Source organism: Bombus terrestris, chromosome 7, assembly GCF_910591885.1.
Source record: "Bombus terrestris chromosome 7, iyBomTerr1.2, whole genome shotgun sequence".
Lineage (NCBI taxonomy): Eukaryota > Metazoa > Arthropoda > Insecta > Hymenoptera > Apidae > Bombus > Bombus terrestris.
In genome coordinates this window covers 4209007-4234536 of record NC_063275.1, presented here as the reverse complement: position 1 = coordinate 4234536, position 25530 = coordinate 4209007, and the positions used below count along the sequence as shown (strand labels likewise).

General features: G+C 33.8%; 7 protein-coding genes and 1 long non-coding RNA gene across 15 annotated transcripts; 3 read left to right on the top strand and 5 right to left on the bottom strand.

Annotated features, from left to right (window-relative positions):
• Positions 1–10: 10 nt before the first annotated feature.
• LOC100644679 (nudix hydrolase 8) lies at positions 11–1323 on the top strand. Its single transcript, XM_020863738.2, has 4 exons — positions 11–248; positions 376–684; positions 848–1050; positions 1111–1323. Exons 1-4 carry the CDS (start codon positions 11–13, stop codon positions 1279–1281), a joined length of 921 nt encoding a protein of 306 aa, XP_020719397.1. The 3' UTR covers positions 1282–1323.
• LOC105665888 lies at positions 851–1359 on the bottom strand. The gene is made up of 2 exons (XR_002307851.2): positions 1241–1359; positions 851–1141 (listed from the first exon to the last, which is right to left on the bottom strand). It is a non-coding gene; the product is annotated as an uncharacterized LOC105665888 (long non-coding RNA).
• A 559-nt stretch (positions 1360–1918) lies between these two features.
• Positions 1919–4054, top strand: LOC100644803 (E3 ubiquitin-protein ligase CHIP). Its single transcript, XM_048407850.1, has 4 exons — positions 1919–2235; positions 2294–2492; positions 2994–3331; positions 3420–4054. The coding sequence occupies exons 1-4, from the start codon at positions 2119–2121 to the stop codon at positions 3660–3662; spliced, it is 897 nt and encodes a 298-aa protein (XP_048263807.1). The 5' UTR covers positions 1919–2118; the 3' UTR covers positions 3663–4054.
• A 274-nt stretch (positions 4055–4328) lies between these two features.
• Positions 4329–8215, bottom strand: LOC100644440 (GPI inositol-deacylase). Of its 2 annotated transcripts, XM_003396357.4 has the most exons (10): positions 7758–8215; positions 7337–7490; positions 7160–7270; positions 6931–7034; positions 6424–6867; positions 6088–6341; positions 5583–6008; positions 5126–5512; positions 4671–5048; positions 4329–4594 (listed from the first exon to the last, which is right to left on the bottom strand). In XM_003396357.4, exons 1-10 carry the CDS (start codon positions 7911–7913, stop codon positions 4330–4332), a joined length of 2679 nt encoding a protein of 892 aa, XP_003396405.1. In that variant the 5' UTR covers positions 7914–8215; the 3' UTR covers position 4329. The 2 variants fall into 2 exon arrangements, with proteins under 2 accessions (XP_003396405.1, XP_012165437.1); XM_012310047.3 differs by lacking the exon at positions 7758–8215 and having other exon boundaries at positions 7160–7266; positions 7337–7476.
• Positions 8216–10399: 2184 nt separating this feature from the next.
• On the bottom strand, positions 10400–14030 carry LOC100644208. Of its 6 annotated transcripts, none has more exons than XM_020863737.2 (5): positions 13901–14030; positions 12950–13060; positions 12501–12731; positions 12130–12390; positions 10400–12024 (listed from the first exon to the last, which is right to left on the bottom strand). In XM_020863737.2, exons 3-5 carry the CDS (start codon positions 12690–12692, stop codon positions 10864–10866), a joined length of 1614 nt encoding a protein of 537 aa, XP_020719396.1. In that variant the 5' UTR covers positions 12693–12731; positions 12950–13060; positions 13901–14030; the 3' UTR covers positions 10400–10863. The 6 variants fall into 6 exon arrangements, with proteins under 6 accessions (XP_020719396.1, XP_012165434.1, XP_012165435.1 ...); XM_012310044.3 differs by having other exon boundaries at positions 12133–12390; positions 13432–13979; XM_012310045.3 differs by having other exon boundaries at positions 12133–12390; positions 13564–13979.
• On the bottom strand, positions 13878–18416 carry LOC100649809. 2 transcript variants are annotated; one of them, XM_020863736.2, is made up of 6 exons: positions 18281–18416; positions 17347–18014; positions 16194–16588; positions 15807–16069; positions 15164–15675; positions 13878–15099 (listed from the first exon to the last, which is right to left on the bottom strand). In XM_020863736.2, the coding sequence occupies exons 1-3, from the start codon at positions 18395–18397 to the stop codon at positions 16312–16314; spliced, it is 1062 nt and encodes a 353-aa protein (XP_020719395.2). In that variant the 5' UTR covers positions 18398–18416; the 3' UTR covers positions 13878–15099; positions 15164–15675; positions 15807–16069; positions 16194–16311. The 2 variants fall into 2 exon arrangements, with proteins under 2 accessions (XP_020719395.2, XP_012165474.2); XM_012310084.3 differs by having other exon boundaries at positions 16247–16588.
• Positions 18417–18923: 507 nt separating this feature from the next.
• On the bottom strand, positions 18924–20830 carry LOC105665898. The gene is made up of 2 exons (XM_012310083.3): positions 20423–20830; positions 18924–20262 (listed from the first exon to the last, which is right to left on the bottom strand). Exon 2 carries the CDS (start codon positions 20251–20253, stop codon positions 18946–18948), a length of 1308 nt encoding a protein of 435 aa, XP_012165473.2. The 5' UTR covers positions 20254–20262; positions 20423–20830; the 3' UTR covers positions 18924–18945.
• A 978-nt stretch (positions 20831–21808) lies between these two features.
• Positions 21809–25040, top strand: LOC105665897. The gene is made up of 6 exons (XM_048407609.1): positions 21809–21826; positions 22099–22291; positions 22846–22972; positions 23034–23241; positions 24117–24240; positions 24527–25040. Exons 1-6 carry the CDS (start codon positions 21809–21811, stop codon positions 24778–24780), a joined length of 924 nt encoding a protein of 307 aa, XP_048263566.1. The 3' UTR covers positions 24781–25040.
• The last annotated feature ends 490 nt before the right edge of the window (positions 25041–25530 follow it).

The window sequence follows — 25530 nt, the reverse complement described above, 5'->3', positions numbered from 1 at the left end:
GGATGTTCCAATGTACAGTATCGCAATTTCTAAACTCTGTTACGTTTCCACGGTGCTAAAACAACAATATTTAGCGAAATATCGTATTGTTTTTTATCCTATATTGCGTTGTAAAATACATTGCGTCAATCCTTCTGTAATTATGGCTTCAAAGTGTTTTAATGGATGTAATGATCACTACAATGGCGTAACTATTGACTCAAATGACGAATTTTGTACATCTGAAGTGTTCGCTCGTCGTCTTACAGGTTTATAACATAAAATGATAATAATTCTTAAATATATTTATAAATTATTACTTATTTTATCAAAATTGAGGAATTTTAACAAAAATTTTTGTTAGAAATTAATATTTATTTATTATAATTTTTGCAGCATCTTTACAAAAATGGAAAGAAAATAAAAAACGCACAATATGGTTCCGTGTACATTTACCACAATCAGAATGGATACCGTTACTTGTGAAAGAAGGATTCAAATTTCATCATGCAAAACAAGAATATGTTATGCTTTATCGATGGTTAGTTACAGATGAGGAATGCAATGTTCCACACTATGCACACACCAATTTAGGAGTCGGAGGATTTGTCTATAATGAGGAAACTAAAGAAATTTTAGTTATCAAAGAGAAATATGCAAATGGTCCACCTATTTGGAAATTACCAGGTGGTTATGTGGAACCAGGTATATAAATTTTTTATAAACTAGTAAATCAGTACAGTATAGCTAATAATCTTTCTGTTATCACAGTAGAATTAATGAATTTATATATGTACTTCATGTTTTCAATATAATATATAATATAATATAATATAATAATTTCTTATCAGTTTTTTTTTTATTGTAGGAGAAGATTTAGAAGAAGCTGTAAAAAGAGAAGTTTTAGAAGAGACTGGTGTTCAAACTACCTTTAGGTGTATAATAGGTTTCAGACACGTTCATGGTTACGCCTTTGGTTGTTCTGACATATACATGATTGCCTATTTATCACCTATTGATATCAATATTAAAAAATGTGAAAAAGAAATTTCTGATTGCAGATGGATGAAGGTAATTTTTATTATTTGCTCATAAATACTTTGTTACTGTATCTGTTCATTGTTCTCCCAGGTAAATGATTATTTAGAGCATCCAGAAGTATCTGAAAATAATAAACAAATTGCAAAAAAGATAATAGAATTTTTCAAACACAAAATGGGGATTGTTGTGAACCATGAAATACATTTTGCAACAAACAAACCTATTTGTGTATACAGCATATCCAAAATCGGTGATGCATAGCAATACGCAGAATGATTAAAATATATACATATGGTCAATTAATTTCATAGTTTGGAGCGATCTAAAATAATAATTATCTTAGAAAATGAACAAATCAAAATAAAATTTTATGTTTTAGATACATTTTTTAAATATAAGAAGTATAAAATATTTATTTTATCTTATATAAAGTAAATTAATCAAAATTACGTAGAAGTAATTCACACTGTATAAGTTAAATAAAGGATAATCTAAGAAAAATAAAATTTATTGATTTCATTAAACATTCTATTACTATGTTATGTATATACAGCTTTCAATTAATTATATAAGTTGCTTAAATTCTGTAACTAAAGATTATAACATTAGGATTATAACGTAAGGATTATGAAATCGATATAAATAACAAATAAACTGCAAAAATACATATAACAAATTGTGACGTATTATATGTATACATATTTAAATTCCATTTTCCAAAATTATGAGAAAAATGGAACGAAAAGTGTAAATTAGACTTGAGAGAATGATAAATAAAGAAGATATACAAAAAGAGGAATATTATATAAAAAAATTGTATTAAAATATTTTCATACCAAATGTTCCTTGAAAACTCAGCTTTATGTTGGAAAGTAGCTTCTTCAGTTTTGTTTACATTCTTCTTTGTCACACTTTAGTCGATGATTGACAAGTTCTCCAGGAAGATGGAAGAGCACGTATTTGGTTAAGGTTAAGGTTATAGAATATTATTTTGTTGACGATTCGACTAATTTTTCCTGTAAGAAATATTACGTGAATAATTTGACGAGAATTCATATGTAGAAGAGTGTTCAATAAGGCACAAGATTTGTTGCCAAGATGAGTAAGATGTATACAACCGCCAACCTTTCTGACAAAGAATTAAAGGAAGAAGGAAATCGTCTTTTCAATCTTCACAAATACGAGGATGCTGCGCACTGCTACACCAAAGCAATTGTGAGTGCCACTATGAATCTATGCAGGCAAGTTACGACATTGCATCTCATTGCTGCAGATTAAAAATCCAACCCAAGCACTATACTTTACGAACCGAGCGCTGTGTAACCTGAAATTGAAACGATGGGAATCGTCCTGTCTAGACTGCAGACGTGCTCTCGATATTGATCCATGTCTGGTGAAGGGTCATTTTTTCTTGGGTCTAGCTCTTTTTCAAATGGATCTCTTTGATGAAGCTATTAAACATTTACAGAGAGGTACGTACCTGTATTTTTACTTAGGAATTTCACTGGCTTTTTCTTCTCATATGTTTCTTGCAAAGATTTCACTGTAGGTAAATATTCCGTGATAATTTCATAGTCTATATGAAATAATTATAAATTACATGAATAATATCTCGAGATTGACTAACGTTTATGATTTAATCATTTTATCAATTTCATAATTCGTCAAAAATAAATGTTACATATTTGTATTCTGCAGAGTATCTTTTAATGGAAAGAACCTTATTTGATCTTTAATATAGTTTGGCAATATACTCATTTGTGTATTTTCATATTTATGCATTTATGTATCTTTAAAGAAGTTGTGCTATATTATATTTTTAGTACTATAATATATTATGTATATATATATCAGAGCATAATTATACAGAAGTATTTCATGGATATTCTTTTTTATGGTATTCATGGTTTTTACGGCAATGTGAAACTTGTCCTTCACATGGTTACACATCTGAAACAACTACTACAACATAGCTGTGGATTTGGCCAAGGAACAAAAGCTAAATTATGGAGATGATATGACCAGCATTTTAAGGCAAGCGCGAAAACGTTGTTTCCAATTGAGAGAAGAACAGAGAATTGCACAAGATATTGAATTACAATCATATCTCAATCAATTGATAGTAGAAGACGCTGAACGAAGTTTAGCAGCTTTAAAGGAGCAAGAAGCAGCTAAAGATGCAGATGGTAAAAGTGAAGGGGAAGCTTTGTCTATTGAATTAACAAAAAAGAAAGAAAAGGTAGAAGAAAAAAGAGATATGTATATGGCTCACCTTAATGATCTATTTGCAAAGGTAGATGAAAGAAGAAGGGTGAGTTTATATTTTTTAATCATGTTTAGTTATGTGTAAATTAAAATAATTATATATTATTTGCAATTTTTATAAATATATGGAGAAGAAACGAGAAGTACCTGATTATTTATGTGGCAAAATTAGTTTTGAAATTTTGCAAGAACCTGTAATAACGCCAAGTGGAATTACATATGAACGAAAAGACATTGAAGAACATTTACAAAGGGTGGGACATTTTGACCCAGTTACTAGAGTTCGTTTAACTCAGGATCAATTAATCCCTAACTTAGCAATGAAGGAAGTAGTAGATACGTTCTTGCAAGAAAATGAATGGGCATTATATTATTAATATGTAGTTAGGTTACCACCATATTTTTATGATAAATAATTACATTACAATTATGATTATTTTTGGGTCCTGTTATTTTACGTAAATGTGCATATCATTGCCTTGTCAACAATAACTACATCATATATTTATATGAAACTAAACTTAATTCTTTTTTATATTAATAGATTACTTTGTACATGTGCAATCATTGATTAATTAAATAAGATTGACAAATCAAAATTTTTGAGAAATATTTCTTTTAGTTGATGAATTTGTGTATTTATATATGCAATGTTGAAAATAGCACACACAATACCTTCAAATGGGTTGTTAAGTAATATAGGTCATATAAGAGTGTTAAAACTGTATATGTTTCTCTGATAAATAATAAATTTATTGTTTGACGTATATTTAAATATTTTAATATTTCCCAATTATTTACATAATTAAATAAAAAATTTTGTGGTATTTTTAACTGTGTTTACTTATATTAATATATAATATATATTACAATAATATATTTTACACTATCTTAAATTTCATTCTGTTAAGTATATTATATCATACATTCTCTAAAAATAAATATTTTTATGGACAAATATAATATATTACATTTATGCGCATATGAAATTGATGTATGTTGTTTCTTTTGCAAGTAAGCAGTATTAATTGAATAAAAACAAATTTAAAGAAAAATTCCATTTAATGCAATAATAGCAATAGCTCCAGCTACAATAGGTGGTATATAATATTGATAAAAAGCTGGATGAGGTGCTGCTCCCATTAAAAGTACAACCCAACCTAAGAAACATAATATACTGGATAGTATTTGAGATCGACTTTTATAATTATTGGAAGGAAGTTGTACCCATCCCATTGTACTGCATGTTACTAAAACTATCCAGCTTTGAAGTAACAAAGGATCTTCGGAAGAAAGTCTCATATCATAACTAGAACAAGTTTACAGAAATTAATGATAGATGATTGATTGATTAAATTTATACACCAAAATAACAAATTGCAAACCTGAAATTTTTTGCCCATACAAGTACAGATGGTACAGCTGGAATAGCAGTAAAACACCAAAGTATGAAGAGAATAAGATGATTGAATATTTTTTGTCTTGTATCATCATGTTCTCCTGAATTATTTTTCGTATTTCTGAATCGTCGTATCCAATTAAAATGTTGTAATGAAGCCATTAATAGTTCTTCTAAATAATCTTCATAGATTTTTGTTAAATTTAAAAAATAAAGAAAAACTGAAATTAGCATAGCTAAACCCCCACAAGTTACCGGGATTAAAGATAAGACAAGAATTGCAGTAATAAAAGGTAACTGACTCAATCCACCAAGCAGCCAATCTGACCATGTTGTTGAAAAGGCTATTGCACGAGCTAGAAATCTGGAAAATCAATAGATTTATTCAAAAAGATTTTATGTAACATTAACATATGCATTAATGTACTTAAAGTTTCTTACCTCACAGCAATACTATGAGCTACTGAACCAAGAAATATAATGGAACAGCATAGTCCAATAGTAAATACGCAAACAATTGCTAAAGCAACTAAACATTCAAACATTAAGTTATAACAATATGAGAGGTATATCGTAATTGCTATTATTGGAGTTTGTTTGAGACCATGATTAATTCTTGTAGATAAAAACAATAGAAGTAAACTAATAATCGTTGTATACAACAGATACCAGCGATCCCTCACGATACAAGATATTCGATCTATAATTCCACCTTCTTCAATAGTAATTATGTATGAACATGCAGGATCTAGAGTTATCCTTAACTTTGGAAAAACGTTGGAATATTTATATCCAGTTTGGACTTTCATCGATTTCGGTCCATTATCCCTAAAATATTAAAATTGTTTGTTATAAAATATTTTAAAAATAAAAGCAAATTTACTTTAGTTATACTCACACGACCGTAAAAAATTGAATTTGTGTAACTACAATACCCCATGGTTCTAATAATTCAACTATTGCATGATGTTTTGGATCTGTACATTCAAATGCTTTAAGTTCAACAGCTACAACATCCATGGCGTTATCAAAATTGGCATAGTATCTAACATGTCCAAGATCAGATTTTTTGGTTTGAGGTATTATAAATAAATTTTTTAGTAGAGGTAAAGTACTCCTAATAGGTACAAGTCTTGTATTGTAAGAATATAAATCAACATTTATAGTAATATAGTTTTCTAAACTGTCTGGTGTAATTCTTATTATAATATGTGTTACATCAGGGTATTTTATCTCTTGAAAATTTAAGTCAACAGTTTTTCTTAAGCGATGTAAAGGATCTGGTAAAATTCTTGTTCTGTTTGTCAGGTTCCAACCCCAATTGCTAAATTAAAAATAGAATTGTATAATAGTTTGATGAGCTTTTGTAATCTTTGCTTTAAGACAATAATATATAATTTTACCAAACTCTTGATTGTCCTTGTATATTGGATGCTGTACATGCAAATAACCAATCTTTGGATTCTAAATTAATGGTATCAATAGTTAAATAATTTGGTTGTCCATTCAATCTAATCATAAGATAGATAGGAGATGTTCTTTTAGGCAAGTCTTTGTTGGTCCATACATAATGCCTTTGAATGTTCTCTATCCATTCATTGCTAGGTTCAAATTGTATTATTTCTTTATAAGAATATAATCTTTTTCCAGAAGCACGCTGTAAAAATAATTGTTAGTTTAAATGCTATTATTAAAAGTACATTAAAACTTATTAAAAGTACATTAAAATATTTTCTTACATGATAAAAGTGATACGATAATGCTTGTATTCTTTCTTTAGCTGTAGAAAAAATTTTAGGTGGTTTTTGTGTATAATTAACAGAATCAAATAATGAGCGTACAATAGACAGTACTAATTGTTTACACCACAAAATACTCAAATGATCTGTAGATTTCCAAACATCTGGCATAGTATTAGAAAGAACATTAATATCTGCTGTAGGATCTAGGATTTGAGCTGAAGTTATAAGTATATCTCGTGGTCCACCTCCTATTGATACTACACTTGTCCCTGCATCTTTTATTTCACTTAAGCGTTTTTCTAGATTCTGGTAATAATTAGCAAAAGTGTGGTCTAATATCAAAGTAGCTGTATGAGGAGTAGCTAAAGCAATAATAATGCTTGCAACACTAGCGTTTACATTTGGTGTCATTATAATAGAACCTTTAGCTATAATACCTCCCTAAAAAAATGAACAGATATTTTAATATCTTTACTAAAATAAGTATAGTATTATTATATTTACCATTGAATGTCCTATGAGCACAATATTATCTATGTTAGTTTTGTATAAACTCAATATTTTTTGTATACAGTGTGAAACATATATTGTCTCTTCCATTAATACACCTTGAATTAATTAATAAATTATCATTTATCTTTCCTAATCTTTTAAATAAAGTATAAATATTTGAAGAATTGTGGAGACAATAATAAAGCTAACTATTCAACAAAATTGTCTTTTTCATTCATACCTCCATATAAAGCAGAATAATCATTGCCAAATGAAACAGTAAAATAATCAAAATGAAATGGAGTCCTATCTTTTAAGCTTTTCCTTAAACTGACAGAAGCAAGGGATCTTACTAGAAACAATAGAAGTATTAACAATTATTCAAACGGAGACAGAATTTTTAACAGATTTTAAGAACCTTGTTCATGAGATCCAGCATTGCCAGGTATAAAAAGTACTGGTATTCCTGAGAAGTACATCCTTCTAAGCTTCTCGGTAACAAAACCTTCTCCATAGGCGTATAATCTGTATCTTGGATATTGTTCTTGTATCTCATTATCCAAAGAGATTCTCTAATATTTATGTGAATATATGTATAAATGTCTTATATAAATGTATTATATAAATGTATTATATACAATGTCAAATTACTATTATTATTAATAATAATTTTAAAACTATTATTACCAGATTTCAATAGAATTAGAAATGAGAGAAATATGATCGAGTCAAAGTTATAAGGAATGTTATTTAACAATAATGTTTAAAAAGAGTACAGACTAGATTAGTATGGTATTCTTTATGGTATTCTATTAAAAATATTCATTTTGTTTACATACCACATACTGTGGGTATTCAAACATATATGTCATATCACAAGTGTTGTCTTCAAAATCCGTAATGTAAAGAGCAGCTCCAAGTATGTAGAGTAAGAGAATTAACATTAAAAATAAAAAAAATATCGTATAAACTAATGCAGATTTTATTAGAAACATTTTATTTAATAATAAAAAAAATGTTATATCCTTTCAATGGAAGTAAGCATTACTATTACGCAAAAATTGGGAAAATATTATATATCTGTCGTTGTATTTAATATAGTGCACTTATATTATATTATATTATAAGAGAATATGAATGAATATAAATGAATATATTTGTTCTTTTTATATTCTTTAAGTTATACAACATGGTTATGGTTTATGGGTTAATAATAAAATGAAGTTAGTTCTATAGCGTATACTCAGGGTCACCCCAGGGTCATATAAGCAAGTCTGGACACTCCTATATCGTAAACATACAAGAAACCGTCCGAAAATTGAGTCAAGAAAAATCAATATGGAAGACACGAAGGTTCTCGTTCTGCACATGCGTGACGTGCTGTGAATGTTTCAGACCGAGGCAGAGATACTCTACTCATATCTGTCTGTCTTGCAGAACGAGACCCTTCATGTATTCCATGTTGATTTTTCACAACTCAATTTTTGAGCGGTTTTCTCTAGCGAATGTAGAGACCTATTTGTATAGGATAGAGTGGAAATTGTAGTAAAACTGGATGGGATTATTGTACATGAAAAAATAAAAGAAAATTTAGTATAACATTTTTCATCTTAGGCTTCGTTATCGAAAAAATTGAGTTTGAGAATGGTTTAATGGTCAGGCCTCGATACTTGCATAAAGAAATCTAGGGGAAACCGTCCTAAAATTGAGTTATGAAAAATCGTAAAATCGTAAATGCGTAACATGCTATGAATGTTTCAGAATAAGAGACTCTCTACTCATCCATTTGTTTCGCAAGAAAGAGAACTTTCTTGTCTTCCATGTTAATTTTTCATGATTCAATTTCTGGACAGTTTTCCTAAGCGAGTATCGAGCTGTGTTTATATGTTACGTATACTTATCCATACGTATAATATATAAAACTACATATAATACAACCTTATTAATATTATTATAATATAAGCGCAATCTTATTTTCATTGAGTAAGAGCGAGTCAAGAATATGTATGAATGAATAGAACCTGGTTGATTAGACAGATTGTATGCAGTTTGATTATTTGTAAAGGTAGAAGAGAGATTACGAAAAAGTAATTAGGTCATTATACGAAAGTGGCGATTGATATATGAATAAAAAAATTACTGTTAATTATTTAAATGTCCAGGTCCTAAATAATTTTACTACGCACAATTTATTTAAAAATTTAGCAAATCATGTATTGGAACAGAATACTCTCGATAATTATATTGTTTCTTTGATAAGGTTTCCAAGATTATTTTATATTATTAAAGAAAGTATTGATAATTCAGCAGGTATGGAAAATATATTTAGTAAATTAATTTTATATAACGTTCAATAGATATATAGTAATAGATAATGAAATTGATAAAAAACATTTGTGAAAATTATTTATAATATATGCTATTTATTTTATGCATTAGATATTAACAATTTTTTAAAAAACAAATTACTAATGTCTAGATAGTTAGATTAATATTTTATAATAAAGTTGTTAATATTCATTATAAAACTGTGGCTGATATTTTCTTTCACTGTGATAAATTATATACTGTTGTAAAATTTGTTAAATCATATTCTTAATCTTTTAGTTATTTCTATTTCTAAATAGTAATGTTTTATTTATTTACAAATCCTATAAAAAAAAATATTGCAAAACATATTGAAATCATTAAGTATATGCAAAATTAAATACCAAACAAAGATAATAAAAATTTGTCATATCTATAGATTTTATCTTTTAACCATTCATAATTGTAAACAAACTAAATTGAAATTTGAATTTCCAGTTTTTTGAAATGTTGCTCATTTATGCTCGAACTAATGATCAATGCGGTCACAAAATACAACATGGGTACATTCTCCAATTTCCGCAAATAGCTTCACTCTCGATGCCATGATCTCGATACTCACTAGGGAAAACCGCCCTAGGGAGTATCGATGCAGCTTTGTGGGTCGTGTAGCGCGGTAAATATGAATTTGAACAGTAATGTAACCGAGACAATGAAGAAAAGAAAGTAAACGTCAAAATCATTTATTAGTGATAACTATAATTACTCTCGAATTGATCTTTTTACTTTCGTTGACATAGGAAAGAACATTGACAAGGTATAAATCGCTTGCTTTATATATGATTAACTGTTAATTTCGAGTTATTCAATTTCACAAACACGAGCTAAGTACGTTTTTACTCTACGGCAAACAACCCAGTCTGAAATTCCCCAAGTTCCTGAACGATCGCGTAATAGTACGATGATGAAGTTATAGGAATTTTGTAAACAACTTTGTTTACAATTTTAAACGCAGATCAACTAAAATATTAATATTTATAAATCAAAGATAGGTCTACAATAGAAAGCTTCATAAAAAACGATGAAATTGTTCGGTATCGTCTCCACGAAAGAATTTCTATATATTTTTACCTTCTAAGTTTTAAGGAATCACAGAATAATTACAATATCGAAATAATATGCTTCAATAATTTATTCTTTTCATGATAACGATAATATTACTATTAACGTTTGCCACAGTTTAAAACTGTTTCCAACCAATCATAGAATCAACTATCGATAAAAATTTAAAAAAGATTTAAAAAGCGCCATGAACGTCGATGATATCCCTTATCATATTGTCCGGAAACATCGCTAGGAAACCATTCGTTGATCAAACGATAAGTTTAGTCAATCAAACCCGTAACCAATCGCATTTGTTCGAAAAAGTTTCAAAAACGGTGGTCCATTCCATTATCGTTCGGTGAGAATACAATTACTAACTGTTGCGATATAAAGCTTGAATACAAAGGTTTAAATACGGAACAAGTTCGACATACGATATACGTTAGATACACGTTGTTTCGTCGTCCAAAATTTGATACGATAATTATACGAGTATCTTTTTATTAGAATACAGTTTCCAATGAGAAGGATGATTTACAGACGTGTCACTTCAGAATTATTTAGTGCCCTTAATTTCCCATCCGAATGGCTGGATCGACGATGTCGAACTTGAGTGTGCGTACTGATAATATATCCACCCTCCTCCTGTCGATTGTGCTTCTCTACTTGGATCACCGGCATGCACCGCGGAGCTGGACCATCCAGACATTCACAACTCAGACTTGCGTCTAACTCGCCTTGATATGGCGGTGGTATTAACAAACTTTCGGTAGACTTGGTTGGCTGAAAGTGTCTGTTAGAACTACCCGAATACGTAGTACCGCTACTGGTTCTCCTTTGAACGGTTCCAGTAGGCGTTTTTGCTCGTCCATGAGCGCCTTTCCCAGGCCTCTCTGCGCTATGTGTTTTTATAGTAGCTGTATCCAAATAACCGTATCCGAAACCGTAGCCACCGAACGCCTTGGTAGTTAGATTGTCCCAGGACTTTGGTTTAGCATACTGAAGGCACGGTGGTGGTCGTTGATGTACGCTTGGATCCCAGTAGAGGGTATCCGTGCTTAGGCTCGTCGAACAGGAGGCTACGCTTTCGGCTGCGGTCGAGATATCGCTACTAGTAACAGAATGCAGACTGTGTCCTGATGTGCGCGAGCAGCTGTGCGTACCATGTTGTTGCTGTTGTTGCGTTTGCTGCGATTGCTCTCGCTGTACATGATGATGCTGGGCTGATTGCTGCTGCTGTTGTTGTTGTTGTTGCTGATGGTGATTCTGTTCGTTTCTCGCTCTCCTTTGTTTCTCACGACGTCTACGACTGGGTACGCAATTCGGATCACAACAAGGACTTGCTAAGTCGTACGCGTCCAAACTACCGCTATCTGATTGTTCCCTGCGACGACTGGCGCTCGAGATGCAAGCAACGCAAAGGCTATTCTGGGGTGGAGGATGAAGAGGAAGCGGATCTCCACTGGTATTAGACTGTTGTTGTTGTTGTTGACACGATTTGTGCGATTTCGATTTGGCTGGCGTACTATTCATCCCGTTTGCCTGGTGATAGCTATGTCTCGACGAAACGGTTACTCCTGATTCGCTTGACATCTTTGAGAGGAAGTGGTGGTGATCGCTTCGCGAACGGGGAGGCCCTACTGCTACTAGACAAGCGGTGTTCCGTGGAACTAAACATGGTCGTCCATCTGGGAACTATAAAAAGTTAAAAGTATTTGTTATTTTCTTCGATGTTGCAAAGATTAAATCGATCTAAGATATAACATATAATAAACAATAAGATGTTTCTATATAGGATACCACGTTATAAAGTAACAGATGTTCTGTGGACGTAGCAGGCCGACAACATTGAATCGTGGAAGAATTGAAACTCGATGACGGCGATGGCTGATTGGGGTTACTCGTAATGACACTGTTAGGCGTTCTCTTGCGTGCTGGCAGTGAATGGGTTTTCCATCGACCCATGAGAATAGACCGTTCCCTCTCGCAGAGTCTCTCTAATTCACCGAGTCGTGATTGAAGAGCACGTTGTAATTCGATATAGCGCATATGTAATTCCACCTAGCAAACAATAATGAGTATCATGTTTGAGTAAATAGCTAAAGTGCATTCTATTTTTTAAACGAAAATTAAAGTTTTAGAAAGTGGCTATATACTTTCTCGATATTTACCTTTCTTACACAGTCTTCGAACGACACAACCATTCGCATCCTGGTATCACAGTTCTTTATGAAATTGACCAATGTCTTGTGATCCGCTCTGTCCATTTCGTGGCCGTTTATCGAAAGTATCACGTCACCCTCTCGCATTCCTGCTTTAAACGCTGGTCCATCGTATTCCACGTAATCAACGTACGTGACCATCTCGATTTCCTGCTCCCTCTTGTAATGTATCCCATAACTCTGTACAATTTCAAGCGAATCGATTACAATGTTTATATTTAAAACGAATTTTAATTCTTGTAAGAGTTGAACTTTCTGGAGAAATTACCGTAACATTTGTGGAAACAAAGATAGTTACAGGGTACAATGAAGGTATAATTATCGATAAGAGGAGTGCACAAAGATGTTATATTTTATGTAGCTTGCAGAAAGTACGAGCAGATAAACGGTTACGTTACCTGTAACGTGAAACCGTATGTGCCATTTTTCTTCTCGACGATGATGGTACGACGACGTCTGTCCTCATCCGCCCGTGTCACTCGATCTGACTTTGATCTCTCCAACACAGCCTAAAAAGAAAAAGCGCAACACCATGGTAAACTCACGATAAGCGCGAAACAAAGGAGCATCTATTATCATCTTCTAGCAATGCGCATACTTTGACTAGTAAAACACATGTTCCTATAAATTAAACCAACTTTTAACTAAACTTCTAACGAATCTACATCCTAAATGTAGCGTCGCAACGAAAACAACGTAACCCAAGATACACATATAACGATGCATGTTCGGAAAATACTCGCGTGGGAGATGGAAAATAAAAATCAACAGACGCATCTACCAACAGGGAACAGAAGAAAAAAAATCTGGTAACAGACGAACAGTAGCAACAATAATAACAAAAAAATAATTAAGAATCAGATAATAAGATTCAACACACGTTGTGCAATCCACAGAATTTCCTTGACCACGAAAAACAACTCGAAATGGGCAACAAGAAACTGCTCGAGGAAGGCTGTTTCAGCAAATAAAAATCATTCTTTCGATACACGAGTCGATGTAATAACATTACACATTCCACGACACCACTCCATTCCTCCTCGTCGCTGTTCTCAACGCCGGCACGGTGTTGTTGCCCGGCCACCTCGGTATTCTGCGGCGAGTTGTTCATGATCCCTCGAGATACACACGGAACAACGACAAAAAATCGGGAGGACCGACCGTATTATCTCCACGAAGAAATATCGGATCACCACCTGGCGGGGGAGATCCCTATGTGCGTGTGGCCGTGGTCGAGAGAGAGGTGCCGAAGAGGCTTTATCAGGGTGTACACACACGTTCCCCGTGCTCTCTGTACTTCACTTTCGATCGTGCTTCACTTTCACGTTACTCTCACGCATTGTGCTTACATTTCGAGAGGCGACGCGCCAGCCAGCCAACCAGCCAGGCCGCGAGGTTAACGTGCGTTTAGGCGCGATTATATATGCTCTTTTATTGTTATCTTCCTTCCCGGCTGGTCGCCGGTTTCCAATGCGCCTGCCCGACAATATCGGCTTACAACCCTGTTCGTCGTTCGGTGGCGGGCACTGAGGGTGGCGGAGGAAAGAGAGAAAAGCACGCGCAGTCTCATCCTCGTGGTCCCTCCTCTCTCACATTTACCCCCTGCCTTCATTCTTTCCGCCACCTTTTATCACCCACCTTCCTTCCCTTCTTATCCCTTCCCGCACATATATGCGGGACAGGAATAACTCCTCGCGTGCAATGTCCTTGCAGTTTGCACACCGACCGCTTGTTTCCTCCGCGGTTCATGTCAATGAACATATCGTTTTCGATGAATCAACTTAGCTGGAGAAACTTTTCTTTTTTTCTCTTTTCTTGATTTCAATTTTTCTTCCATGTTCTTTGTATCTTGAGATGAAATTTCCTATGATTGGCGGACACTGCCGGCCATAGATACTAGATTAGAATACCTATTGATTATATTTATTGGAAAACTTTAGCAAATTTTACTTTACTATCTCAGTTAAAATGGTAGATGAGAGAGTTTAACTAAGGAAAGTGGCGTAGAAAATCCTCAACTTGTGGAGTGAACATTCTATGAATATTTTATTGCATCTTCAATGGTCTAAGCGGAACGTGTAAGATATTTTGATATTTAACAAAAGGATAATACAGGAAAATGGAAACTGAAGACAGCGAGAATGTTTCATTAGTTAGATTCTTCTTATTTCTTCACTATTTCCATTTTGGTACTTCGCCGAACTGGGCACTGAACGACGAGAATAACGTGTCACGACGCCATCCTCGCCATGGTCTCTGATGTATTTTTACAAATGCCTCGACAAACAGAGAAATACGTATCTTTTGCGTAGCGAAGAAGAATGTAAAGGAAAGATATTCGAGCAAAGTGATCGCAAAGAAATCGCTTATTGCCGGATTCGTTTACTGCTATTTCTTCTTCTTCTTCTCCTTCTTCTTCTTCTTCTCCGTACCGCTCATTTTGTCAACTCTTTGCTTCACGATTCTTTCCATTGGTGAAATAATCGGAGTCTTTTGTACTTTCGGCGGTGGCAGAGGCGGAGGCTTTGGCTTTGGAACTGGAACGTGCCTGTGGAAATTAATTATTCGTTTCACTAAATTATCTTTCATAACAATAAACAAATAAATCTTACTTGATGAACATATGTATTTCTTGAAGGGATCTATCCTTAGTCACATTGATCCAAATGTTTGATTGTGTTCTGGGTTTTACGCATAAATTTTTGCCCACGCAACATTCGGCATTATCGCGTTCTTCTTGAGCCTCGAACTTTCTTTGCCAGCATTCTTCCCATTTACGCAAGCGTTCCTTTTCTTCTGCTTCGCGTTGTGCTTTTCCTGCTTGGTCCATCCATGTTTTCTCCACAGGCCGATGAAGTTTCTTTCCAGTGCGCTTCTTTTTCCCAGCTTGCTCCACTGTTTTCAGATTCTCTACATTCCCGACGTTTATCTTTTCCCAACACGGCTCGCTAATCGTTTCCTCCGGCCGTTTTAATTGCGGGAAAGTTTCTCCTTTAATAGCCGGTAATATCTTTCTCGTGATATTATTCAGATTAAAGAAGGCGTGAACGAATATCGCTTCCCATTGGAGGGCTATTAATGTATTTTCGGTTAGAATCCTGAGTAATATGTATGGAGAGATTAACTGAAAAGGAAAATATAAAACCAATAAAAAAAAAAAGAAAGTAATAGAAGTATGGGTAGCTTAACTCTCAAATGGTATATCATTGAATCGTAGGAAAGTGATAGGAAGTCATAAAAATATTTTTTAATTACCGAGGAGAAGTAGTGATTGCTCAGGTTCGGATTGTGTGCTTCGTTATCTGTTATGCTTATCATGACTACGGACAATTTTGTGTTTGAGTTAGGAAATATGGATAGTTTTCCGAGGTTAGGTGTCGAAACAAAAGCGATTAGTTATTGAGAAACAATTTCACTTTCATCGATTGGTCCCACAAGAACATGTGTTCACATTCTTCGATTTTTTCAACGAGTTATTTTATATCGCATATATTCATCTTAAGGAAAGGCTTGAAGTTCTATAAAACAAAATTTAATTCCTTGTAATTTCTAGAATAAATTAATAAATTTAAATAATGATCTGTTTCAAATAACGATCCTTAATAACCACTTATATGAATTTTATATGGCGTTAATACTTACACAAATAAAATAAAATCATCCGTCTTATTCGCTTGCTACATTATTCTTTTTACCTTCTAAGTATTACGGAGAAGTTTCTTCTGTTTTCCAAGAAAAGAAATTTTCATTTTCATTTCTGTCAACCACAGGTGCAACTGTATTCCTTTACAGGACATCCACATTTTTTCACCGTCTCCTTGCTAAGCAAATCACCGTGTGGTTTGGGTCCTGCCGACAGGGAGGAAGCACCGCAACAAGGTGAACAAGGAGCTGGCTTTGCACACGGGCTACATTTCCCTCCTGCAGCTGCTTGTTGACGAGCAATGGCGCGAAAACTGGATATTGGCTCAGAACAACAACACGGGGAAGCTACTTGATCTTTCCGTCGAGCTTTCGGCGAACATGGACATTGTTTCCTAGAAAGAGATAAAAGAAGCTCGTATATTATTTAGTAAAATATAATCGAAGAATTTGCAGTAATTACGCAGAGTTTCGATGTTTTTAATTGTATTTATTAGAGGAGAAAAATAGTGTAAAAGTTTATTTTGAATTTATCTTGAATTTATATCACGTTTGAAAAAGTATATTGATTTTTAGTTGATTTTTGTTAGTTTATTCAAATTACTGGAAAATAGATCTATTTTCTTATTGCTGCAGTCCATTAAATAAGTGAATAAATGTTGTGACAAAGATCTTTCTTTTATAACGGACATCAAAGATAAAGTAATGGCACTGGAATGAAACAGAATGCACTCAGGCGTGACTAAAGTCTAGGCAAACTGATCCAGCTGAATTGCTTTCGCTTTCGAACGCATCCAGTTCGAACAAACGAACCTCTCTCTGCTCTAGTTTTAGCTCATCCTTCTGTTAGTCACGAATGATTAAAGCTTCTCATCTGCCTATAGTGCAGAAAAAATCTAACATCTAAAAAGTTAGATTATATTTCAGTAATATGAGACAGTGTAAGAAATTAAGAAGAAAAGAACAAAGGGCAGTTAGAAATATCCAAAAATAAACTGATATTTAAAACGTAAGAATCCGGGATATTAAAGAGTGGAAATGACTACGCACGAATGATCAAACTGGTTGCACAACTGTTCATTTAACTCTTAGATTATTAGATCATTGAACCTAATCTTGTTCAAAAAGGATGCAAAACGAGAAAAACGAGTACCCCGAGGATGGTTGACGCGAGGTGCAGCACGGTCGTGGACCATAATCAGGAGGTTTAGGTAAGGGGGGACACGAAGATGTCTGAACGATCGGTGTGGCACAACAGGTTCTTCCTGTAGACTCTCCACTACCATCGATACATTTCTTCGTACAGGTACACGTCAATGGAGCTGGTGTATAGCATTCAGAGGGTATCTTCTTGCATTGAAAAACAGGACTGTCGTCCGCCCCTTTAAACAGATATGGTTTCCTATTGTGCGGTATTTGAAACTGGGTGATGATCTTCTTGCCGAAACAGGAAGCTCTTATGTAAACTGTCACAGATCCAACGCATTGTCCTGTTGCCGTAGTAATTTTAAACGTGTCCTTGATCGTTTGACAAGGATTCGGTATTTTAAAGACCTGTTGGCTCAATACGGCGTTTATTATCGCCTTTGCCTCGATTTGATGACAGCCAACCAGCATCACATCTGGTAGCACTCCAGGTGGTAGTTTCTTGTAGACAGATAGTTTTATGGGGAACGTGGTTAAAGGTCTTTGGAGAGCGATCGATGGCAACGCGAATAAACAAGATTTGCCTTTCTTGAAAACCTGCGTGTCGCCTTCGGTGCAACCGCAGCCATCTGTCAGGGCTTCTTGGCAAATGTCGACTGGCGGCAGGCTGAGAATCTGCGAATTTATTTATGAAAATATGCTTAGTGCAGATTCGACAGGTTTTCTGAATTAAAACAGAATTTTTAACGGGTTTGTACTTTTTAACGAAATTGCTGGAATTGAATATTTTATTGTATAACGATAAAGCGAAAAGCCGATTGAAAAATTGTTTACCTATTAAAAAAATATATAGGAACATGTTTACATGCGTAAAGATTGTGACTGGTGAAAATTTGTTTAGTCGATGATCTATTTGGGAATTTAATAAAATACTGAATTACCTGAAAGGAGACGCAGGTACACGCAGGTAATAGATCGTCCTGCATTGCCCTTATTACTGGGATTTTAACCTTTTCGACTAGAAACTCGATCAAGAAAAGTTCCTGTTCATCTGCCATTTTTTGAACACGATATAATATTACGAAGTTTCGAATGCGCTTCCCATAATTTTAGCTCTTGATTATCGGAATATTTTAGAAAATTTGTCTGTTAACCCTCAATTTTGATATTGCCATCAAGTCGGACGGTTTCGGAAATTTTGAGATTCGGAAACCATCCAGGGGGCGCTCCGCAATATAATTCAAAATGCTCATTCATCCACGACTTTGAGAATAAATTGCGTCTCTCATTTGTATTATTTTACTTCGGTGGATTGTATAATTTTTAAATAGATAAAAGATATAATTTGCTCTACTAATTCGAGTGAAATAATCCTCAAGCAAAAGTAGACTTCAAAACCTCAAACAAATTTTAAAATACTCCACGAAGTAAATACTTAATCAGATCTAACAATAAAAGCTTAATTTAACTTTAAAGTTAGTAGTAAAGAATAAGTTTAATAACAATCCGTATAAACGCAAAATGCAACATATACAACATAATAAGATCAGTGTTCTCGCATTTGTAATCCAAAAAACGGTATCTAAAAAGAGCCAATTTATCCAATTCATTTCTTTTTCTTTTTTTTTGCATGTGTCTTTTTGTACACCTTATCATCAGTCTGCATCTCTCTGGTCTCGCATCGGATAGGAGGTCCCCTTTCGGGTCCTTTCGGTGTTTTCATTTCCAACTGTATATCGGACTTTTCTCCAGCTCCGACAATCCCTTTTTTCCCAATTCTCAGGACGAACACGTCATGGTCAGGATCGGTATCTGGTGTAGCTTCGGACTCGGGTGCCACGGTGACTGTCGGCATTTTGTCCTGACCTGTGTCCAGGATCCCGGACACTTTCAGAACCACAGCTTTTCCACACGGTTGCACCGGTCCACGGCTCGATTGTATCAGACCGGCCTGCTTGTGCACATCGGAACAAATATTCGGTTTCGATGTCGTCACCGGAGTTACTTCGCTGATCTGTTTGCAACTAACGTTTGGTTTTAACGTGGCTCCGATTGGCTGTCCACACGGTGTACAAGGATGTTGTTCCTTGATACAAACGCGACAAGGAGGCCCCTCTTTCAATAATTCGTCTTTCGAATCCCTACAGACGTCCGCAATGTGAGGATCAACGATACGACATTTGTAAGTTGGTGATTTTTCGTTACAGTCGCCGCCTTTGAAGATATAAGACGAGATAGTTCTATCAGGTGGCGCGTCAAATTCGGTGACGATAGTTTGCCCGAATGCAGAAATTCTAACGAACATGCATATATCGCCGATCGTATTTTCGTTATAAATTACAGGAACTTCTCCCTCGAAGACTTTCGGCGGTGGTGCCATTTTGTGCCAGCATTGCAACATTTCTTTTCGTAGGGCGGCGAAATGTTTGGAAATATCTAGCTCCCCGTTACCTATTAATACATTTGGTTTCACACATTCTGGCATTTTTTTTTCTACGCATAGCTTGATGATTAGGTCCAAGTCTTTGTTGACCACAGTGTATTGATCTATGGCGAACATCACGGAGCGACCACAGAAGAAATACTCGATGTCGTCTGCAACTCCTGCTTGAGGTTGAAATAACGGGTCCACCGGAGTTATTTCGATACCGTTTTTCCCTGTGAAGTTGAGGAACTCCACGGATATCGTCGTGGGGACGAAGAACATTTGGTTGAGCTTCGCTAAACGTTCGCTGATAACGTGATGTATGAAGAATTCTAATAAGAAGAGATATTGTTCTTTGCAGTCTGGAGAAACAGCATCGCGACTTCCGAACTCTGGTACTACTGCCGCTTCCGGTTTGTTTTTGCTACTCTCCCTTGAAATTTTTTTCTTCGCACGATGACCACGGTCCGTAGATCGATTCATAGACATCGCGATAATCTGAATGAGGAATCAATAGAGCTTATTTGAAGTTTTTGGTGAGTGGAATTACTTAAATTTACACTTCGAATTTTTATGAAATTAGAATTATTAGGTTAGAGCATTTCCATGAAGCTTGCCACGGAAATTAGTCGTAATGGTTTCAGACAAGACGAACAACCTTGAGGAACTGGTTTCGATTTCTTGCTCATAACTCATTGGAACTTTCGATCGAGACGCGATTTGGCGCCAAGACGATCGGCTTGAAATCGAGAAGCGAGACCGTATTCCCTCGATGAAGTTCCGAGAGTCACGTCGGAACCGATCAGCGACACTGTCATCTTGATGGAATGGTCGTGGTTATCTTCATTTTCAGACAGACGAACCACAGTTCCCATGGAACCTCAGTGAATCATCGATTCGATAAGTTTGACTGATTTACAAACTCTGTAATTTCACAAGTAAATTTCACGTAGGAGTTTAATTCTTCTTTCTTTTTTTCGAATTTGAAAATGTTCATGGTATGAATAACGAACTATTTAATTAGTGTTTGCGTATGGCGAACTGAAAATTATAATAATGTATATAATTTGAGATTTCGAGAGCTTAAATTTAATCAAATATTTTGACTTTTTAAAGTATCATTTCTTTCGCTATTAATATTTTAATTTGTTATTTTAATTAATATTTAAAAATATTTCACTCTCTCGTTGCAGAAATATAATGAATTTTGTATATTAAAATATTAGAAAACTATTTCATGTAAACTTGTAGTGGAATAATTTACACTATCGTGATTCTCAATCAGTCCTCCATATGAGAGTTACAGGAGAAAAACATAATAAGTACATTTTTATTGATTTTTTTATTTTAATATCACTTTATTGCTAAAGAGGAAAATTTTGATATAAAGTAGAAAATTAGATAAAAATTCAATTATGATAACATGGTATTAATCGACTGTTCCCTTTTAAAAAGTCTGAATTATTATGTTCATCATCTACAGTCTCCGCATAATTACGATATAATCATTTTACGGAGGGATGATCTAGTTTCCAGAGCCAGCACCTCTCGATTATTACATAACTGAGGTTTCGCCAACATTCTTATCCGATGGAGTATTTTACCATGGAAAACCGGCTCCCTCCCATAGATGCGTAGCTAAACAGCTCAAGCCGATAAAGAGGACAGTATGTAAGTTTAACGGTTAGAATATCGACTAATCTTGTTCAAATACGATATCATTTTCAACATACGTTATTGTTTGAAGAATGAGCATCTTGTTCAATACGAAAACCGTTATATCAATTTTCATGAAGATATACTTATATCATAAGAAAATTGGAGAATCTCACAACGAAAAGTTTGTCAAATTTGTCGACTTTTTATATAATAATGCATTTCAGTAAGGAACGAAATTCCCATTGGTGGATTGATTGTTTTGCGCTTATTATATAAATTTCTAATAATTTTCCTTTCTTCTTCGACCGATTCTTTGTCTTTTTGTCTTATATTAGAATTATGACTGTTACTTATATTTCAATTTAAAATTCTACTTGTGTGGACAATGTCTCCAGATATATCGGTGCTAATTATGTTGACATTAAGATTATTATGAAATTTATTCCGCAAAGGATTGCTAAAAATAAATATAGATACATTTTTTATTTGTTAAGGCATTCTAAATAAATGAAGTTTCAATTATTAGCTCTGATAAGCGCATCCGTTTAAAGTTTAAAGCACGTGACAGTCAAACGAGGAACGTTATATTATGTTTATCGCCAATCGTTCAATGGATCCCCCTCGGTCAGTGGCATTGAAGGCGGTGCCACAATTGAATTAAGACGATCGAATTAGGCGAATGTTCGTGCAATTGTTACAGACGACCCTATAGCACCCATACAGGAACTGGATACACGGGCTTTAGACCGATATCTTGAAAAAGGAAAAGAAGGGTACGTGGATTCTCCTATAAAGGATAACGGAATCGTTTTCCAATCACTTGGTACCATGCCAAAATGGAAATCTGATTATCAACAGAAGCAAAAATGTTAGTACTACTTAATACTATAAAGATTGTGATTAGAGATTCTTTTACTTTAATTATTAATCTTTCCATAAATATTGAATGAAACTAGCATTCCAAATTTAATAGCGCTAGATTTAGAATTAATTTTATCTGCCGTTTTCTGTCGGTAATAACGTACGAACGAGTAGATCCTCCTCTAGAATATTAATTGCTCCCCAGTTGAAGTAACAGATCGACACATACCGGTCTGGCAATTTCGACCGATGGAATGTTGGCCGGACGAATAATTGAATGTCCCAGAAACAATCAATGATCTAGCGAATCCTGAACGACACTAATTCGCTAATGAGTCACGAATGATTTATGACCTAATTTCAGCAAGCCTTCGGATAAAATGGTATTAATTGCTAATCACCGATCCATGTCACCAGCGAAAATAAACTGTTCCAAGATGAACTTAGTTTCAATCTTAAGAAAAATAAAAAAAAAAATGTTTTTTTTAAAGAAATTTTCACTATATTCTTTAATTTACTAATTCAATAATTTATTACGGTTTAAATATATTTGATTTATAGCTGTGTTCTCGATATTCCCGCGGTCAAGACAATATGAATTATGGTACACTCGTGAAAGACGATTGAAATATCTTGAAAAAGAGAAAGCAACCATTGTACCATGTGGAAAAAGAGTAAAAAAGCTCGAGTAAGTATTCTTGTTGTTCTACTGACACTGACTGAAAAGAATAGAACAGTACTATCAACAGGACGGATGACGAGCCGTGTAATTTGTTACAACCACCAATTTGGTGGAAAGATAAATCCAGAAAATCAAGCAAGTTTCCAGTTGGAGATATAAACGACTATGCGTTCGAAAAATTAAAAGATTTCGATCATGAAAATATGAAACTTAGCGAGAAGCTCGATATGGATCATCCAAAAAAATATATACCAGGCGTAATCCATCAAATACAGGTTACTGTCTATACGGATTATTATCTATATTAATGTTATTATCTATACATCCAAGGTCTTCTTTGTTGGAAATGAATTTTCAAATATTCAAATATTCAAATATTCAAATCTCTTTTGTATTTAGCTGTCTAACAGTAACGTTCTCTAAACCAGTATATACTAGAAAAAATGATTAAAATGATTTGTCTGTGTAGTGTCAGAACAGCAGATCTGTCGAATTAAATATCTGGAATATCGCACTGCGACGCCATAACAATGTTCTTTTCCGTTAAAATCGTCGGTCACATATGAGCTTTATTCGTTTCACCGCGATAAAAATCGTATCCTTATCTCGATATTTGCAAGCAGCACAAAATGGATCATGGTCGCAACTTTGACTATCGTCGGACTAAACATTTGTTACCGCAACTGTCTAATTACCACATTTATATTATTATTAATACCACATTTTTAGTAAAAATTTAAAAAAGACACTAAAATGCAATTTTAAACTATAATAATAAAACATTCGAATCAAATTATTTTGGAATTTTTTTACGATAAAATAATTGAATTTTGATATTATATAAAATAACATACCTGCGATGCTACAAAATCATTTTGAATGGAACAATCTTTGGAATATTTTTATGATAAAAAGCTGCGTAGTATTTGTCTATCTCATTGATGCAATAGGGTTACCGTATGCACAAGATGTTACATGTATTTTTCATACGATATTATATCAAGACTGCGCGATTACACGTTGAAAAATATGCGCGACAGACGCGAAATGAAAATACATATCTTGTTAGCATTTGCGTTTCTTGCACCTCTTTCAACTTGATCGCCTTCAGTTGGCGCGGATAAAAGACGAATGATTAAATTTTGAACAGAATCCAGGAGACACGACTATGAAGGACACTCTTGATCGTGCAGATGCTTTTGAACTCGTTCTAGAAAGAAACGAAACTATGCCAGCGGGACCTGTTGACATAAATGTTTGTTATTCTGAAAGACGTACGTGAACTTTTACCTTTCTATTCTTTTGGAAATCTGTTACGAGATTTTACATTTCATATGATTCTCATTTAAATAACATAAAGTAATCTCTTACTTTTTTTCAATTTTCTAACTATTATAATGGGTATCTTTATCTTCTTTAAAATTATTTAGATTTTTCTTTACCGTTTTTTCAATGCTATAGAAAAAAATGATAGCAATTTTACCGTCTTTTCTATTTCTGTAGTTGACAATGAATTTAAGATTGTAATTTAATAAATAGTTTTTAAATTTGTTTTTCTAGCGCCGATACTGAATTGCTGTGAAGTAGAGAAGGATGTAGAAGATGATAGTGATAGACGATGGCAACCTGTTCATGAAACTCTAAAACTTGCAAAAACGGAGTTTGAAAGAGACCATGTACTACGAGAATTAACCAGGCCGTTTTTACACGATTTGCATACGTGGTACTCGAAGAATAAACCGACAAAGTTAATCATCCCCCTTAGACATTCTGGAAAAAGATCAATGCCCGAATGGCGCTTTTCTCATTTGTAAATTGATTAAAATTAATAAAATTATTTCGATAGAAGTTCATTACAAAATTCAAGCTAAATCTGTAAAGTTATTATACAAAATGGCCTTACACAATATAATCTATGTTATTTATAAATAAGTTAGAATCATACATAGGTTAAATTAAAATGAAATGTTATCGGCTGATAGTAAATCAACGACGACGTAATTATGAAATGTGTTGCATAGATGTTTCACAATTTTTAGTTCTTAATAGAAAACGTCAATAGTTAATTGCAACAAGATAAATACATATATTTTCATTTTTCGATTAATTTTGCTGATACGTGCTATATTATTATACTACCTTGCTTAGTTAAAATGTCCTATTTTATTTTTTATAAAAAAAATTTGAGATTGTATTATTTTTTTGTGCCATTTTGATTCTTCTTTATCCAAGTAAAAATATTTAATCTTTATTATTTCCTAACAGTATATATACAACATTATTTAAGAGGTAAAAAAATTAGAAACTAAATATTTCAATATATCTTGAAAAATCAAAAATTATGTACAAGATAAAATATTATCAATCTAATTTACTAAGCGTAACAAACGATAAATACGTGCACATTATACAGAATTGATTTAAACGTTACTGTTAAACTATGCCATGAACGGCCAAGGTACGGTTATATTTCTATTTTACATGATGCTTGCAAATTCCACAAACATAGCGATCATCCTCACAACGAAAACTGCGTTGTTATACTTTCTCGGAATTTTGTTCTA